The sequence below is a fragment of the Lissotriton vulgaris genome, unplaced genomic scaffold (genome assembly GCF_964263255.1).
Source record: "Lissotriton vulgaris unplaced genomic scaffold, aLisVul1.2 SCAFFOLD_2196, whole genome shotgun sequence".
NCBI classification, from domain to species: Eukaryota; Metazoa; Chordata; class Amphibia; order Caudata; family Salamandridae; genus Lissotriton; species Lissotriton vulgaris.
Genome location: NW_028240745.1, coordinates 112,092 through 131,826, shown reverse-complemented (window position 1 = coordinate 131,826; position 19,735 = coordinate 112,092). Strand labels below are relative to the sequence as shown.

The 19,735-nt window shown below is 49.6% G+C and overlaps 1 protein-coding gene across 2 annotated transcripts in view; it reads right to left on the bottom strand.

The window, feature by feature from the left end:
- Positions 1-19,735, bottom strand: part of THOP1 (thimet oligopeptidase 1) — a 165,427-nt gene that overhangs the window by 55,423 nt on the left and 90,269 nt on the right. For both annotated transcript variants that reach the window (XM_086947950.1, XM_086947949.1), the window contains exons 5-7: positions 6,818-6,920; positions 5,121-5,281; positions 4,662-4,797 (exon numbers count right to left, since the gene is read on the bottom strand). In XM_086947950.1, coding sequence (XP_086804076.1) covers positions 4,662-4,797; positions 5,121-5,281; positions 6,818-6,920 — 400 coding nt within the window. The remainder of the gene's footprint in view (positions 1-4,661; positions 4,798-5,120; positions 5,282-6,817; positions 6,921-19,735) is intronic.

Sequence of the window (19,735 nt, the reverse complement as noted above, 5' to 3'; positions counted from 1 at the left end):
AGCGTCGACACTCGAGGCCTGGCTCCGTGGTTGAGCCTGCCCCTGGGCTGTCTCCGCACCTCCCCATGTTTCCAGGAATCAGAGGCACCCTCCCAACTCTGCGAATTTTATGAGCTCATGCCCATTATATTTGGGTGGCCCGTCCCCGCTGAAGCAACTTCGGGCCCTATGGGTTTGGAAGGGGCCCCTACTGGTCTTCTGCTGTCAGGTTTGACTCGGCATCAGTCGGGCCCATGGATCCACAGATGGACTCCAAATGGGGCCAGTCGAAACACCTCGACCTTCCCTGGCACCAGCACTCATGGCACCACCTCCATTTTCATCCCCGACCCAAACCGGATAGGCATCGTCCAACCCCCAATACCGGCAGCGACTGGAGCCCTTCCCTCTAGGCTTGAGCCCGAGCCTGATTCTTATGGGCTGGCCATTGGGAAATATTGGGGGGCCATTGGATCCTTACCAATACCAGTCCCTTGACCCCAATGAGGACACATGGTGTGAGGAATTGGCGAAAGCCAGTGGGCAGAACAGCTCCCCAGATACTGGCTTGGTCTGCCCTCCTACTGTGGCAATAGAGGAGGGAGCCTCATTTGCTATGGTGATTGTAGGAAGGTACCTCCTGACTATGGTTGCCCCCAACTTTTTGCCCTGTGTTTTAGCTGGTTTTTGACATAGTCGACCTGGGACCCTGCCAATCAGGACCCCAGGCCTACTGCTCTCTCTTTAAAATGGATTCCATGTACCCTAGGTACATTTCCAATTGGTACTGGGCCACCTTATCAGACCCTGTAACTCAGGGCATAGGTGTACCCAGGGCTACCAGGGGCTGCAGCATGTATTATGCCACCCCTGGCTGGCCTCCTAAATTTGACACAACTGGCTGCATGACAGCTGGGGCAAAGTCGTGTAATCACCCTTTGCTGTAGGTGTAGTATACCTATACCTAACCCTAAAATGGACACACAGATTCCTATCAGTCACTCCTATGGCAGGCCTTGACAATCCTGAAGGCAGAGTGCTTGGAATCGTGTGAGATGGTGCTCTGGCATGAGCTGAGCCTGTCTGCAGCTTGCGGAACCAAGTCCTAATAGCTGTTCCATGATATTGCATACCATATACTCTTAAGTGCATTATAACCCTCGCGGTTAAATGCTAGCTTTGGTATTGCTTTATCAAAACATGTCGAGTAAGGTGTCATACGAATTGGAATACTAACCCCTCGCCAATTCTGGCGACGGGGTTAGCATTCCACCCTTCTAGAGGGACACGACATGTATGTAACTGTGAACCCCGGTTAAAGTTAACTGAAGCCTCAGCTCCACAAAATGGATGCTGCCACCACAGACACGAGTCTGACCTCCTGCTGCTGGGAGTCCTTCCAGCGAGGGAGGATTGGACAAAGGGTTTCCTGTCCGGGGCGGTGCTAGCACCGTCCCAGACATGGTTTTGTGTACCCTGGGTAAGCAGGGCTTTTCAGGAAGGTGACTGCTGAGTGGCACCCCGGTGCTCACTACGCATACGCCGGTCAGAACCAGTTCCAGGGGCACACCAGCCCCTGGCCTGGGGAAAGTCCGGCATGGCAGAGGGGTGTAACCACCCCCCTCCTAGTCCCACCCATAGGCAGGACCTAGTCACCGGGTCAGCCCCCTTTTTTAGTATAAAGATGGGAGCGGGCCCCCTGTTCAAATTAGATCATCTTTGGAATCAAGACACGAATTTCTGCGAAAGGACTTCAAGATTTCTTCCTCAAGATTCTCCCTTGTGGCTAAGGAGTAGTCACCCTGCATCCGCAGGCACCATCCTAAGAACACTGCGGTCTGCTGCAAGTCCTTCTTCACGAATCCGACGACCCAGCTCGACGAGACCCGGCTTCCCTGGCACCTCTGACCTCTACTCACCTCTACAGCAAAGCTGAGAACTGTGAGTGCGACGAGACCTCGAGGGACCGACGATCGCCAAGACTGCACGACTTCTTTGTAACAAGCCCACCGAGTCTTCCACTGGTGAGTGCTTTGGGGTCCGAGAAGCCCCAACCCTTCGCAGCTCCAGCACCCAAGATCAGCCTCCCTGCATCTCCACGATCTGCGTGGGGCCCTTCTGCTGTTTGCTGTGCACCGCGTTGTTTGGCTACTAGCCGGCTGGCTTGTGGCCTTCTGAACGACGCCCGACGACATCACTGCTGCTGGTCTGGTTGCTCCAGACTGGCCCTTGCTTCCTTCTTCAAGAGAGGCACCCCGGACCCTCCTGGTCCACTCCAGACGCCATTTTAGGTCCACCGCGTGGGCTTGAATTTGCCAAGGCTTTGTTGCCCAATCCTGGGTCCAGCGACGCCGACAGCTTCTATCTTCGTGGGACAGCTCGCTCCTCCATCCTGGTCGCCGACAACGCCTCCTGGTCCGTGAGATCTCCGAGCACAGCATCACCCACTCGCCTAGTCGAGGTGGCTACCATCCGGTGCCCTCCTGGTGCCCACTGACTACTGGCTAGTAGTCTCGAACTTGGTCCCCTCTGCTTTCAGGTGTCATCTTCCTTCGATCCAGGCTTGGATCCATCGAACTTTCTTCACTGGTCGCCTGCCAGCAACTTCTTTCTTCCAGGCTCCTGGTCCGGCAACGAGGATTCCCGACGTCTTTTGAGTCCTATGCAGCTGCAGCCCCTGGGCTAGGTAACTTCGGCATTTCGGTGCCCCAGCATAGCCTCACTATCCAAGGGTCAGGATCCACTTTCGTTTTCTCCCTACCAGGTCGGGTTCGCCCGAGAACACTAACTTTGCAATTCCTAGCTACCATAGACTTTGTCCCGCATCTCGCGTGAGAGTGCACACACTGCACCCGAGTCCCCTGGGTCTCCTAGAAGTAATCTAACGATTCTATAGTCAAGTCCTAGCGATTCCAAAGCCTATTAGTACTGTACTTACCTGCTAGTAATTTCGCATTCCACTTTTCAAGTATATGGTTTTCCGTGCCCCTCGGGCATTTGTATATACTGTGCTAACTTAAGTATTTTCGTAAGAGTTTTGTTGTGTGCTTAGTACCCTGTCCTCATAAAGAGTACAGGGCTGTTGTGATTCTTAATAAATAACTGTTTATTTTCATAACACTTGTGTGGTGTCCTTTCACTTGGTATTCAAGGGGTATATGTGTGGTATAACAGCTGGTTTAACACGCCCTCTCGAGTCTTTAGCCTTAGACTGCTCGTATCCACGCTACTAGGATAGCTGGTCTATAAGGTTGACTTACAACCAATCATCAATAAGGGTTGCTGGACTGATACATAGTGTTCACTAGAATAGTGAGCACTGCATATCAGGCCACCTTCTCACAGTGATGAGAAGGGCGGCCGAAGTCCTGGACCTTAACCTGCCCTAACGTCTTGACAGAGGTGCTTCAGTCAGGAGTCACCCCCTCAAAACCGCTTCTCCCATGTAATGTAGCCCGCATGGATGGCTTCTTTGGGGCCTGGTCCAACCCCAACACAGGGGCTCCTGTGAATAAGGCAACTACATGTCTACGAAAGGCAGCGTGACACAAAGGACTTCCTGCTTTGGTTCTAAAGTAAATATTTTCTTGATGCCTCATCAGCAGTTTGTTTTGCTGGTGTGCGCAGCTACATCACCAAATATGTTCTAGTTTCTGACCAAGTAAGGTATCCTTGCTGTTACTTTCTACCAAGATTTTGGTGTAACCAGTAGGAAGGTTAGTCTTTTCCTTTAGTTTCTCCTAGTTGATTTGTGGTTACAGGCGTGACACAGGGTTCTGTTTGCGGCCTCCTTGTCTTACTGTTTTCTGATGTATTAAGACTTCTCTTCTGTTTTGTAGTGTTTGTATGGATTGTCATGGAAAGAAGTTGAGTTGTTCAAATTCTAGAATGTGCTCAAAATTGAAACAACTAAACCCTCCTTCATAACATGTAGAGGAAACGCCTGTGGAGAGGATGGTTCATTGGATGAAGATGTGCATGGGCTTGGCCAGACTATACCTCCTCCAGGCAATGATCTTAACTGGGTCATGCTTTTCGGACTGTGAACGCAGCTCAAACAAGGATAAAGCAAGTAGGAATTAAACAACTACGGGTAGGAGTTTCCACCCTTTGACAATCTTCTCCTTACATAGTTAAATAAAACAGTCACTTAAGGGCAGTGGTGTACCAGGGGCACTGCCAGATGTAAGTAGAACAGAAACCACAACTTGATTGAAAATGTGCTAAGGAATTCACTATTGTTTTCTCAAAGCCTTGAGAAAGCCCCAGGCACATCAGCCCTAGGGGCGAAACACGTGTTGGCCGTTTGTCAAATCCGATATCACTCATCAAGTTACTTACCTTCAAATAAAAAGTGAATGTCAAATATAATACGGCATGCGACTATGATTTATTATGAAATGGGAAAACACTCCTACCTCACCGTCAACGAACGCAACATTGGGGTATCAAGGATCTAAATCCCATTGGAGTGCACACCGCCTTAATAAAGGGTATTTCCAACTACAAGAAGATGATGCTGGCCCCGAAGTACCGTGCCACCCATTAACATACCATTGTATCTTTAAACCTTCCCTATACGCACTTATCAGGCCAGAAATGCTCTGCACACTGCTAACCTGCGCGGGAGGAAGAATAAGTGAAGAAATACACTGATTGTGCTTGTATTAGTAGTTACCCACATAGGAAGTTGGCTACGTTTTTGCTGGACTTCGCCATGTTCATTTCGAGGACGAAATCTGCATGTGTGTCAAAACCAAGCAGACTGGACTTCTGAGCCCTCAGGGCCACAAGCTCCTTCAGAATGGAACAGTTTCCCTGAAACGAGATCGTCGGCAGAAGGGAAAATAAAGAGTAAGAAAAAAACGAGCTTAGGCCATAGTTAGAGAGCAGAAGCTATTTCCAACAGGCAGTTGCATGAAAATGAGAGGTCAGAAGAAGAAAAAACATGGATTTACAGAACATCGTTCACAAGATGGCTTCAGAACAAAGGTAAAAGCCAGGCCGAAGCCTGTTGAAGGTGACCTTCGTTGCCTAAAGCAGTACTCCCTGGCCTTCGAATGTGACCTTCAGTGCCTAAAGCAGCACTCCCTGGCCGTCGAAGATGACCTTCAGTGCCTAAATCAGCACTCCCCACTCACCTCTTTGCACCTGGAGTTGAAGGCCAGCTCCACTTTCCGCCGCGTCTCTGGCACACTGCACTTTTTCATTAGTGGGAAATAGTGGGGATATTTGAGAGTGACTTTCAGCCGGTTGTCCTCAGTCTTCTCCAATGAGTTCAGGAAGTCCTCCGGGAGCCCTCCTTTAGGGGTAGCACGTTGGGGGGGGGGGTTCAGGGTTAGAAGGAGGAAGAATGGTGGGAGGGCAGGTGAAAGGATAAAAGATTAAAAGGTCAGTCAGTAACGCATTCTTTGCAGTAGTAGAGTTCTCTCAATCAACATTCTTTACTGGTTCTAAGCACCATCACAGCCCAAGGTAAAGCGTCTGGGGGTAAACAATAACATTATCCTGCATGAACCAAAGAGCCACAAGAAATGAGTACGGATCTGGGCAGAAATAGTATTTCTTTGAGTTCCACATTTTTCTGGCACCATGAGGGTTAGAAGAGGGCATCTAAGGGTTTCACCAACAGCTTAGGTGCGAAGAACCTCCAGCGCCACAAAAGGCCCTTCTGAACATAGCGATGGACAGATGGGTGGCCGATCAAAACCTAGGACGACTTCGGATTTTAAGGCACAGGTTTCACTGTATATCAGATATATTACTCCCCGTTAAGTAAATACCGGACGGCTAGTCACAAATGTCTGAACCTGCAATAGAAAGAACAGAGAGCGATGACAAGTTTACATTAACTAAGGAGGGCGCTCTGATCCAGTAGCACAGGACTCTGCTACAGGGGCGCTGGGACTTTCCGTAAGGGGCACACTAATTCTCATGTGAGGAAGTCAGGTCACTCACGAGTCTAAGACACACAAATTCAACTAGAGGGACTTCGGGCGCTGCTACAATGCAAGGCTTTCTTCCTGGATCATGACAGAGTCCATAATTACTGCTCAGTACTCATTTACAAGTGGCCCAGGGCCCTGAACTTCATTACACTCCAATGACTAAACAGACGTGTAGCCGTACTCTGCAGTCTGTGGTGCTGCCCCCCACACCTTCCACTGGAAGCCGTACTCTGCAGTCTGTGCTGCTGCCGACCACACCTTCCACTGGAAGCCGTACTCTGCAGTCTGTGCTGCTGCCCACCACACCTTCCACTGGAAGCCGTACTCTGCCTTCCACTGGAAGCCGTACTCTGCAGTCTGTGGTGCTGCCGACCACACCTTCCACTGGAAGCCGTACTCTGCAGTCTGTGGTGCTGCCGACCACACCTTCCACTGGAAGCCGTACTCTGCAGTCTGTGGTGCTGTCCACCACACCTTCCACTGGAAGCCGTACTCTGCAGTCTGTGGTGCTGTCCACCACACCTTCCACTGGAAGCCGTACTCTGCAGTCTGTGGTGCTGCCGACCAGACCTTCCACTGGAAGCCGTACTCTGCAGTCTGTGGTGCTGCCGACCACACCTTCCACTGGAAGCCGTACTCTGCAGTCTGTGGTGCTGCCGACCAGACCTTCCACTGGAAGCCGTACTTTGCAGTCTGTGGTGCTGCCGGCCACACCTTCCATGGGTAGCCGTACTATGCAGTCTGTGGTGCTGCCGGCCACACCTTCCATGGGTAGCTGTACTCTGCAGTCTGTTCTGCGGTCTCAGTCTACCACTCCCCTCCCCCCCAGTAACACTGGTCAGTCTGCTCTGATGCCCCCATACAGACATCCCCCTCTCTCAGTTTCATACCCAGCTCCTCCCTGGTGAAGGGCAGGAAGGTGATGTCTTCATTGAGATTCTTGTTGAAGTCAATGCAGAGGCTGCTGAGCTTTTTCTTGATCACTTTAATTTTCTGAAACAAATAAAGGAGAGAACTTTCACACATTCATCGTAGGCCAGGAGAGGCGAGAGAAGTCATCGATGATTGGGGAGGAAAAACTGTATCACTCATCCATATGGGTGGGAGTTGAGGCAACCCTCTTCTATAGTGGGATGAGGGGTTACCATCTATAGAGGGAAGCTTGTGGTGTTCCTCGTCCTGAGAGCCAAGACATGACCAACATGCTGGATAGAAAGGGAGTGCTGTAAAAGCCGTTCTCCATGATCGGCCAGGTGAGGCGAGTATCCACTCTCTATTTATTGGAAACCCCGTTTTATTCTATCACACATCAGTCTCTGGGTATACTGAGGGATACCGTGGCTGCTCCAAATTGGGGATATTTTACCACATTGGCTGAGGCATGCCAGAAATCCCCCCCCCCCCCCCCCACACACACACACAAGCTAGGGACCGGCATTAAATGTGTTTTTTCCAGGCACCCACTTCAAAACACTCCTGAACCTCAGGAAGAACAGAAGAGGACTGAACCTGCTGTATGTGATCTGAAAGGAGTCCTACAGTACTGACCCAGGGAAAAGAACTGGACTCCAAGGGTCGGGTCAAAAGGCTGACCGCCTGTTAAGACTACAGGGACATAACAAGATACAGGAGGCCTTTTCCTGCAACAGCCCAGTGGCAACTGGACCTGGACAGGACCCCATTGCAGCTCTACCCCATAAAATTCTACAACAAAGTTAGTTCTTTACTTAGCGCCAAAACTCTTCCTCAAACCCATTCATGGTGTTCTGCTGCACAATCTCGTGTTTATAACTGCGAAAAAGCTAGCATTTTTTATGATTTGCTTAAAGAACTTACGAAACAATTGCTCATTGATAGATTGCAAGCCTCTTTATTTATTAATGAAGAATGTTCAACTTCTTGGACTCCTTTAGTCAATAGGAAAATTCAACAAGCATTTGCAATGCAATAGGTCTCACATTTACGAGAATTTGTTGAGCTATTGGCATTGTAAATGACAATAGCTTAAACTCTCACAATGCGAGACTTATTGCATTGCAAATACTTATATTGTAAAAGCACCCCCTGCCACACTTTCACTTTAATGGTGGCCACGCCCCTTTCTTTAGAGGAGTCGCGTCTAAAGAAAGATCTGCGGCCGCCGTTAAAGTGAAAGCGCTATATGATGCACTTTTGCAAAAAAAAAGTAGCTGACAAATGCTTTTTTTTGCAAAAGTGCCCCATGCCGCGGTTTCACTTTAATAGCTGCTGCGGACCTTTCTTTAGACGCGGCTCGCCTAAAGAAAGGGCTGTGGCCTCCATTAACACAAAAGCACAGCATTGGACGCTTCTAAACAAAACAAACAAAACATTGAATAAATCAGGAAGAAAAAACCATGCAGCAGCACTTAGCGCCTCAAATTACACAAAGGTGCCATGCTATTAAAATATTTGATCTCCATCCAAGAATTCAAATTTCTACACGTTGAGCTGCCAGTCATGCCACCGTTTTATCTCATACCCAAAGTCCACAAAGGAGTATCACCAGTCCCAGGACGGCCAATCATATCAGCTATTAATAGCGTTGGGGAACACCTTGCTCAATATACAGACTATTTCCTGTAACCCCTGGTTACTAGTCTGACCACATACATCAAGGTCACCAGGCATTTCTTGAACAAAATTAAAAACACCACATGGACTTAGAACTCATTGCTGATAACGTTAGACATCAAGGCTCTATTTACGAGCATAGAACATCCCACTGGACTCAAGGCACTAGAATACTTTTTGAGCACTAGACCGGCAGACTGTTACAATCATAATAAGATGCTGGTAGAGTTAGTCTGCTCAGACGTGAGTCCCATGCTCTCCACACCACTGGATTCAAGCAAGCCAGGCTGGAATGCCAGAAACTGGTATTTGGAAGCTTGTTTCCGGTCCAGGGAAGACCTGGCTTGGCAGTTCGGGCTGGACTGTTCCCATGAGGCACAGGGTCAGACTGATTTGCATATGGCCATGTCTGAACTGGGGTGGTGTGGAGTGCAAAAAAACGATGGACTTAGGCCCAGATCTCTGTTCTGGGGTGAATGTATGACATTGTTCTGCATTCTGTTCATCAACTGTGGCTTTTGCGGTAGAGTTAGTGTCGTGGAGCCTGCACCATAACTACTTCATGTTTGGTAAGGATGTCTATCTGCAGAAGAGGGGTGTGGCCATGGGGGCCTGCTTTTCCCCCAGCTATGCGTGCTTGCACGTAGGCTATTGGGAGACGCAGGTCCTCATGGGTGACCACCATGATATTGTCTCAGAACATGTGCAAATGTGGGCCCGATTCATTGATGATGTGTTTTTAATTTGGAGGGGGGGATGAAGCCAGTGCCGTGAACTTTGTTGAAAAACTCAACATCAATGATCATAATTTAAAGTTTACTCATCACATCAGTAACAACTCAGTAGACTTTTTGGATGTCAGGGTATACAAAAGGTCTGGCAATTTGGCAACCACCCTCTATAGAAAGGACACTGCGGGTAATTCCACCCTGCACGTGAGTAGTGCTCACCCGCGACATACAATTGACAATATCCCCTACGGGGAATTGCTCCGTTTGAAAAGAATTTGCAGCAGTGTAGAGGAATTGGAGAAATGTACAGCAGAAGCCCTTAACAGATTTAAAGCTAGAGGATATAACGATCAAACTCTCAAAAGGGTTGTGTGCAAAATGAAGCAAAGATCCAGGGATTCCCTGTTAGAGCAAACTAGCGAGACCACTAGGAACAGGGAAGAACCTGCGCACTCGGCTATCAGGTTTATAACATCGTTCAGCTGCCAGGATAGGAAGATTAGGTCCATTCTGACAAAAAGTTGGCCTACTCTCCAAACTGATGGTGTTTTGGCTGCTGAATTACCTGATAATCCCAAAATCACGTTTAGGAGGGGACCCTCCTTACGTAGTCATGTCTCCAATTCATTTCCCGAAGTACTAAAGAAAAAATCCTGGTTTCCACCACGACTTGGGTTCTTTAAGTGCTCAAGTTGTCGGGCGTGCAGATTTGGTGTTAACACCAGCACCTACATGACCCCATTCAGTCCGGTGCCGTTGCAGATCAAGGGCAATTACAGTTGCAGGACAGAATATGCTGTTTATGTCCTGGCGTGCACATGCGGCCTGAGGTACGTTGGGAGTACTCGGCTTGCAGTGCACGCCAGGATATTACAGCATCTTCGGGCGATTGTAAATAATGACAACGCGTATCCAGTGGCGAGGCACTTCAGGAGTGTGCATAACAACAACTTGGAGTGTCTCAGCTACTTTGTGTTGACGTCTGTCCCTCAACTGCGTAGGGGAGGGGACAGAGACAAGATGCTGCGTCAACTGGAGTCCAAGATGATACTTGAACTGGATACCAAGGTGCCGAATGGGCTCAACACCACAGAAGATTTGTATTACTTTTTATAGGGTTGACTAATTAATTATGATTAGTAAAAACTTGCACCCTAGCCCTCAACTATTTAATGCAAACACCATCAACCTAAGAGGCCGCTCTCACATTGTAATATCCTTTTATATAGCCCAAATGTTATTTCCTTTGCTGTTTATTTTAAATTTTTCGTCATTCACCTTTATTTTTCTTTGACCTGTTGAGAATGTAGATATGGATTGATAAACCAGTCTACAATACTAGTTTTGCACTCGTTATCATAGGTGTTAGGGGCACAAATAGTTTAAAAGTAGATATTTAGAGGGAGGAGCCAAGATGGCCGACAGGACGGACGTGTAGGCTCCCAGCTCCGCGAATTTTTCACTCCCGCACCGGTATCCTGTTTTAAAATCCTGACTAATCTTGCGGTGATGCGACGGATTGATCGCGCTGCTGGTGACCGCGTTTTCCCGAGGTCTCTGCTGGCTGGTTTGAGGGTTAACTCGCCGCGCGAGCTGTTTGCCGTCATTACCCCTGGAGCCTGCCCTTATCGCCGCTGCGGAACTGGCTGCATCGAGGTCCGGGGGGAGGATCATGGAGGTGCCGGTGTGTGAGGAGGCGCTTTCGTTTACATGGGGATACGGTGTGGCCCCCCTCCCGACCTGGTGAGACGCCTGCTCTGGTGACGACGCGTGCTGGCGGGGCGGGATCCCTACCCCCGCCGCCTCCTTTGTTGTGCTGTGGGTGGTCTGACTCGGCACCATTTTGTGGTGCCTTCACGGCCGTGGAGCGACCTGTGGGTCCGGTGGCAGGGGGGCACCTGTGGAGAAGCCGCTCTACACAGTGAGCCGTACTGCCTCCTACGCCCCCGCCTGATCCGGTGTGTCACGGACGCCGCCGCTCTCTCCTGCTGGGGTCCTCTTGAGGGACCGAAGATGGCGCCGGTCTCTGAGGACGGGGATGGGGGTGCTTCCCTGTCCCATGTGTGCTCTGTCCAGCCTGCTCTTGCCCACCGCGGCGGACTGCGGACATCGACCCGAGGCTGGGACCGCTGCGTACCCTGGACTACAGCGTTCTCCTCAAAGCAATTGCGGACCTCCGGACGGCCTGGCAGCGGAATACTTGCCAGCTGGGTCGCAAGATGGACGAGGTGGCGTTTGCACTGGGGCGCCTGAAACGACAAGACCCCCTGCTGCCCACAAATGCTCCCCAAGTTGCCACTGTGTTTCGGGAGACTTCTCCGGTACAGAGGGCGATCCATGGATACAATGACTCGACTCTGCCCGTCGCTGGAGACTCGGCCACATTGTTTCCCCTTATTCCTAAGCCTGGGGCTCTACCTCTGCAGCTGCTGCCTCTGCATCACTCACTGACTTCTTGGCTGTTGGTCCTCCTTGATACATCTCCCCCCGGAGCCTCTTATCATCATGGGGGAAAAATGCCTCCTCCAGTCTGCTTCGATAAGCTGATCCTTTTTGACATTGGACTTCTTGATGATTGGGAGCATCCATTTCGTTCTCCACTGCTTCTTCTTCATCGAGGACGGCCATCTTGGTCCTTTGTTCTTCTCTCGGCTTGCTTTCAGCGGTGGCCACTTCTGGAAGGCTTTCGACGTTCGGGCCAGGGTTGACGGCATTCCTTGCGCTGACTTTGTCTGTTTGGCTAGCGGAGACCCGGACTGTACTGATGACTTGGTATTGTTACTATGCACTGTGTAATGTTTTCCCGCATGAGGTTGAAATTGCTGGGTGCGATTGTTGGACATACCCATGGGGTGGGAATACTGTGGACGGGCGATCCGATGATAAGTGCTGCTGGGGACATTTTCCCTGGGGTTTTTAATTGTTGCTACTCGTACCCGAATTGCCTTACTCCTTAGAAGCATTATGTGACTATACTGCTGCTATCATTCTTCATCCACGGATGCAAATGCCTTGTACGTTGGTGGGTCATAATTACTGGGGCGTGGGTCTGGTGCGGGCTGAGAGTCTGGATTTAAGTGTTCTTGGCCCTCCTCCGAGCTTCTATTTCTTTTGGGAGTGGTAGAATAGCTTGTTCTTTCTTCCTCCCGATATTTCAAGAGTGAAAATTTTTCTCATTATTGTTTCTCTCTTTCTCTTCTATTCTTGGTCTGTATTTCGGGTTCTTTAATGGGCGACAGGCACTTTGCCGGGGGGGGTAGGCCGTAGCCTCCGGATTGATGTAGGGTGGGGGGGGGGTAGATTTATTTTTCTAATTTAGTTCTATGGGCCTTATTTTTCTAAACTTCTGCGCTTTCTTGTTCTGGTTTCTGTTCTGGGTCTGGGATTAGGGTTAGTAGGGAGTGGGTGGCGTTGTGGGTGGCACGTAACCGTGGACTGAAGCCCCCTTGTTTTGCACTGCCTGCCATATTGACGGAGTGTTCTCACCACTGCTGTTTTACTGATGCTGCCTGCTCATGTTGTGAAGTTAATGTACGGACTCAGTTCTCCTTGCTTCTATTCTTCACTGATTTATATTTCGTTCATAAAACTTTAAAAATTAACCTTCAAAGCTCCTCCCCTTGGCGACATGACTTATCCAGTGTAATTGCTACTGATTGTTGCTCTCCTGCCTGATGCCGCTGGGGAACCGCATTGCTTGCACCTGTGCTCAAAGTATCGTGGCCGGCCTGATGGTTGTAGGCCCGTATTTGTTCTCCTTTTTATGCACAATAAAGGTTTTCAAAAAATAAAAAAATAAATAAATAAAAAAGTAGATATTTACTAGACGTAGGCGCGATATCTGAGAACAGAGGGGTTGCCATCATTAGTAGATGTCCCCGAAGCATTATTACTAGCAGAAGGGGTTGCCATCAATTTTAGATGTCCAGTCAGGATTGTAAATAGTGTTCATGGTCTTAACAGTACAGTATTTATTCGCATTTTTTGCACAGAGTGTCAAGTTTACATTGCGTAGGATTGCACATCGTTAAAGGACAGTTTTTATAATAACTCATTTTGTATTTAAAATGTTTTTAAGTATTTATATTATACTTTTAAACTAAATTGTCTTTTTGCACTGTGTGTTATTGTAGGAGAGTAGGGTCTGCAATCCTATGATCACCCAGATTTTTTGCTTTTGTTTCACTGGTTTACGACTTTCTCTGGCTGTGGGCCTGCCAATCAGACCCACAGCCTGGCTGTTCTCTTTCTAAATTACCTCATGTACCCTAGGTGCATCTACCAATTGGTACTGGGCCACCTTATCAGACCCTGTAACTCAGGGCATAGGTGTACCCAGGGCTGCCAGGGGCTGCAGCATGTATTATGCCACCCCTGGCTGGCCTCCTAAATTTGACACAACTGGCTGCATGACAGCTGGGGCAAAGTCGTGTAATCACCCTTTGCTGTAGGTGTAGTATACCTATACCTAACCCTAAAATGGACACACAGATTCCTATCAGTCACTCCTATGGCAGGCCTTGACAATCCTGAAGGCAGAGTGCTTGGAATCGTGTGAGATGGTGCTCTGGCATGAGCTGAGCCTGTCTGCCGCTTGCGGAACCAAGACCTAATAGCTGTTCCATGATATCGCATACCATATACTCTTAAGTGCATTATAATCCTCGCGGTTAAATGCTAACTTTGGTATTGCTTTATCAAAACATGTCGAGTAAGGTGTCATACGAATTGGAATACTAACCCCTCGCCAATTCTGGCGACGGGGTTAGCATTCCACCCTTCTAGAGGGACACGACATGTATGTAACTGTGAACCCCGGTTAAAGTTAACTGAAGCCTCAGCTCCACAAAATGGATGCTGCCACCACAGACACGAGTCTGACCTCCTGCTGCTGGGAGTCCTCCCAGCGAGGGAGGCCTGGACAAAGGGTTTCCTGTCCGGGGCGGTGCTAGCACCGTCCCAGACATGGTTTTGTGTATCCTGGGTAGGCAGGGCTTTTCAGGAAGGTGACTGCTGAGTGGCACCCCGGTGCTCACTACGCATAGGCCAGTCAGAACCAGTTCCAGGGGCACACCAGCCCCTGGCCTGGGGAAGTCCGGCAGGGGAGAGGGGTGTAACCACCCCCCTCCTGGTCCCACCCATAGGCAGGACCTAGTCACCGGGTCAGCCCCCTTTTTTAGTATAAAGATAGGAGCGGGCCCCCTGTTCAAATTAGATCATCTTTGGAATCAAGATACCACTTTCTTCGAAAGGACTTCACGATTTCTTCTTCAAGATTCTCCCTTGTGGCTAAGGAGTAGTCACCCTGCATCCGCAGGCACCATCCTAAAGAACACTGCGGTCTGCTGCAAGTCCTTCATTACGAATCCGACGACCCAGCTCGACGAGACCCGGCTTCCCTGGCACCTCTGACCTCTACTCACCTCTACAGCCAAGCTGAGAACCGTGAGTGCGACGAGACCTCGAGGGACCGACGATCGCCAAGACTGCACGACATCTTTACTGCAAGCCCACCGTGTCCTCCACTGGTGAGTGCTTTGGGGTCCGAGAAGCCCCGACCCTGCGCAGCTCCAGCACCCAAGGTCAGCCTCCCTGCATCTCCACGATCGGCGTGGGGCCCTTCTGCTGTTTGCTGTGCACCGCGTTGTTTGGCTACTAGCCGGCTGGCTTGTGGCCTTCCGAACGACGCCCGACAACAACTCTTCTGCTGGTCTGGTTGCTCCAGGCTGGCTCTTGCTTCCTTTTTCAAGAGAGGCACCCCGGACCCTCCTGGTCCACTCCAGACGCCATTTTAGGTCCACCGCGTGGGCTTGAATTTGCCAAGGCTTTGTTGCCCAATCCTGGGTCCAGCGACGCCGACAGCTTCTATCTTCGTGGGACAGCTCGATCCTCCATCCTGGTCGCCGACAACGCCTCCTGGTCCGTGAGATCTTCGAGCTCCAGCGTCACCCACTCACCTTGTCGAGGTGGCTACCATCCGGTGCCCTCCTGGTGCCCACTGACTACTGGCTAGTAGTCTCGAACTTGGTCCCCTCTGCTTTCAGGTGTCATCCATCTTCGAGATCCAGGCTTGGATCCAACTGAACTTTCTTCACTGGTCACCGGCCAGCATCTTTTCTTCCGGCTCCTGGTCCGTCTACGAGGATTCCCGACGTCTTTTCAGACCTATGCAGCTGCAGCCCCTGGGCTAGGTAACTTCGGCATTTCGGTGCCCCAGCATAGCCTCACTATCCAAGGGTCAGAATCTATCTTCGTTTTCTCCCTACCAGGTCGGGTTCGCCCGAGAACTCTAACTTTCTATTTCCTAGCTACCATAGACTTTTGTCCGCATCTCGCGTGAGAGTGCACACACTGCACCCGAGTCCCCTAGGCCTCCTAGTCGTAATCTAACGATTCCCTAGTCAAGTCCTAGCGATTCCAAAAGCTATTAGTACTGTACTTACCTGCTAGGAATTTCACATTCCACTTTTAGAGTATATGGTTTTCCGTGCCCCTCGGGCATTTGTATATACTGTGCTAACTTAAGTATTTTTGTAAGAGTTTTGGTTTGTGCTTAGTACCCTGTCCTCATAAAGAGTACAGGGCTGTTGTGATCTTTAATAAATAACTGTTTATTTTCATAACACTTGTGTGGTGTCCTTTCACTGGGTATTCAAGGGGTATATGTGTGGTAAACAGCTGGCTTAACACGCCCTCTCGAGTCTTTAGCCTTAGACTGCTCGTATCCATGCTACTAGGATAGCTGGTCTATAAGGTTGACTTACAACCAATCATCAATAAGGGTTGCTGGACTGATACATAGTGGGCACTAGAATAGTGACCACTGCATATCAGGCCACCTTCTCACATTGGTGAGCAGCGGTTGGGATTTGAGCTTGCTGTTGTTTTACCACACGTATCCTAAGAATATCTTGTTGAAAGATCACATAAGTACTGTTAGGTACATATAACTAAAGCTTAGAATACTCTAGTTCTACTGAACCAGCTGTTGTAGCTCCTCAAGGCTTAGCACACCTTGGCTGCAACTCTAGCAAGGGATCAGTAGATAACACATAGTGTAGGTAGGTGCATCACTTACACCACACTAGAATCAGCATGTCAGACAAAGGAGGAAACACTGAGTCTCCCCTTGTGTCAGTTGACCCTCCACAGGTCATACCTTCAAGATATGCTGTGCTTAGCTTCCAGGAGTTACGACAAGTATGTACCTCTAGGAAGATTAAGCAGGGGTCTAACCCCACAACTGCTTTTCTGATTGGTCTCTTAGAGACTCATGATGCAAGAAGGGCTGGTAACCCAGACCCTTCTACTTCAGAAGGCAACATGCCCTCCCTACAGGGTCCCTTTGATAGCCAAGACCATCCCCTTCAGGAAGCAGATGATGCTGATGATGAGGATGATGACTTGGAGTCTAGGGGTGAGGCAGACCAGGGACAGGTAGAAGTCGTTAGACTAACCCGGACCAACTTAAGCAGACATGAGAGGGACTCTAGGGGAGCCCTGGGGCCACTCTCAGGTCAGCTTAACATTGGGAACTGACGAGTTAGGTCTCTATCTAGAGGCTCTAACAGATCCCTTCATACCAATGGCTCTCAACGTTCCTCTCAAAGGGGAATGACATCTCCCCAGAGGAGAGTGTATGAGGCAAAGGAAAAGGCAGCCAATCTGAGGATTGAAAGGGAAGAACTTGCCCTGGCCAAAGAAAGGCTTGCCTTTGCTAGAGAGCAACAATTGAGTGGGGCAGTCCCCACTGGTGGCAGCATTGTACCTAGCAATAGGGAAAGGAGTTTTGATACAAAACACCTTGGTAAGATAGTGCCCCCCTTTAAACAAGGGGATGACATCCACAAATGGATTACTGCTTTGGAGAGGGCCTGCACTGTGCAAGGTGTTCCCCCAAGTCAGTGGGCAGCTATCTTGTGGCTCTCCTTTGAGGGTAAAGGAAGAGACAAGCTCCTCACCACAAGGGTAGAGGATGCCAATGATTACCAAGTCTTGAAGAATGCACTGGTTGAAGGGTTTGGCCTAACCACTGAGCAGTACAGGGTGCTGTTCAGGGATACCCAGAAAACTCAGTCTCAAGATTGGGCTGACTTTGTAGATTGTGCCACTAAGGCTTTGAGGGCTGGTTGCTGGGCAGTAAGGTTACTGATTATAAAGGATTGTACAATTTGATGATGAGAGAACAAATTTTAAACAATTGTCAGAACCAGTTGTTGCATCAGCATCTTGTTGACTCAGATCTGACCTCTCCCCAAGAATTGGGAAAGAAGGCAGACAGATGGGTTAGAACAAGAGTTAAACAGAACCAGGGCCAGAATCAAGGTGGTCAGAAGAAAGCAGACCAGAAGGGTAAGGATTCTAAAGGGGAACAAAATGACCAGAAGTCTTCGACAGGTCCCCAACAACCCAAAGAGGGTGGGGGTCAGGCTCCCCAAAAGAAGAAAGAAGGCCAATCTAAAAGGTGGTGCCAATACTGCAAAAGTAAAACTCACTGGTTTAGTGAGTGCACCAAGAAAGGAGGAGGGCAGACTCCTGCCACTGCAGCCCCTAAGGCACCTGTGCCCCCTAGTACAGCCAGCAGTGGTAGTGCACCTCCCAAGGGTTTAGTAGGGTTAACCCTGGGTTCTGAGGGGAGTGACAACTTAGTTGGCACCCTTACTCAAGCTGTCCTTGTCAGTACAGGGGATATGGATATGTCCCCTGACATCAGTCCCAATACTTTGGGCAAATACAGACAGACACCTTTTATTAATGGAAAAATGGCTCAGGCCTATAGGGACACTTGTGCCAGTGTCACAATGGTGACACCTAGCTTTGTGGACCCTGGACAGATCATGCCAGGTACAGAATTCCTGGTGACCAATGCAAGCAATGTCACTACCAATCACAGTATGGCAATTGTAGCTTTCTCCTGGGGAGGGGTAACTGGCCAAAAGAAGGTTGTAGTTAGTTCAGACCTCCCAGTGGATTGTTTGTTGGGCAATGATTTGGAGTCATCACAATGGTCAGAAGTGGAGCAGAGGACTCATCTGGAAATGTTAGGCTTGCCAGCACATGTGTTTGCTGTGACCAGGTCACAGGCCAGAAAATGCCCCACTGAACAGGTGCTGGATCCTGGAACAATGGACCAGGCACCTTCCAAGAAAAAGAGCAGTAGGGTTAAGGCTGTGCCTTCCCCCTTGCCCCAGGTTGTGGATCAAGTCTCAGAGGAGGCTGACCTACAGGAATTGAGGGAAACTGAGCCTAGGGAGTTTGAACTTGATCAAGTTGAATTCTTGGGCTCAGGGGGACCCTCAAGGGAAGACCTGGGGAAGGACCAGTTAGACTGCCCTTCTCTTGAACCCCTCAGACAGCAGGCTGCTGCTGAGGCTGCTGGGAACGCCACAGGTACCCACAAGGTATACTGGGAAGATGGACTCCTGTACACTGAGTCAAGAGACCCCAAGCCTGGCATGACCAGGAGGCTGGTTGTACCCTTGTCTCAGAGAGGTTTCCTACTTACCTTGGCCCATGAGATTCCCTTAGCAGGTCACTTAGGCCAGACAAAGACTTGGGACAGACTTGTCTCACACTTTCACTGGCCTCACATGAATGAGGATACCAAGGAGTTTTGTCGCTCCTGTGTCACTTGCCAAGCCAGTGGTAAGTCAGGTGGCACAACAAAGGCCCCCCTTATACCAATGCCTGTGGTGGGGGTGCCCTTTGAAAGAGTGGGGATTGACATTGTTGGTCCAATGGAACCCCAGACAGCATCAGGGCACAAGTTTATACTGGTGGTAGTGGATCATGCCACCAGGTATCCTGAAGCTATTCCACTTAGGACCACCACAGCACCTGTGGTGGCAAGGGCCCTAGTTGGAGTGTTCTCCAGAGTGGGCTTCCCTAAGGAGGTTGTCTCTGACAGAGGTGCAAACTTCATGTCAAGCTACTTAACTGCTATGTGGAAGGAGTGTGGTGTCAATTACAAATTCACTACACCCTATCACCCACAATGCAATGGGCTTGTTGAAAGGTTCAACAGGACCCTAAAAGGGATGATTCATGGACTACCTGAAACACTCAGGCGTAGATGGGATGTCCTGATGCCCTGCCTTCTGTTTGCTTACAGAGAGGTCCCACAAAAGGGGGTTGGCTACAGCCCTTTTGAACTTTTGTATGGGCATCCTGTGAGAGGCCCCTTGTGTTTGGTGAAGGAAGGATGGGAGAGACCTCTCAAAAAGCCTGCAACCAACATAATGGACTATGTACTTGGTCTCCGCTCCAGGATGGCTGAGTATATGGAGAAGGCATCTGAAAACCTTAAGGCCAGTCAAGAACTTCAAAAAGCTTGGCATGACCAAAAGGCTGTCCTAACTGTTTACCAGCCTGGACAGAAGGTGTGGGTGTTGGAGCCAGTGGCCCCAGCAGCACTCAAAGACAAATGGTCTGGGCCCCACACAATTCTTGAGCAAAAGGGAGAGGTCACCTACCTGGTGGACCTTG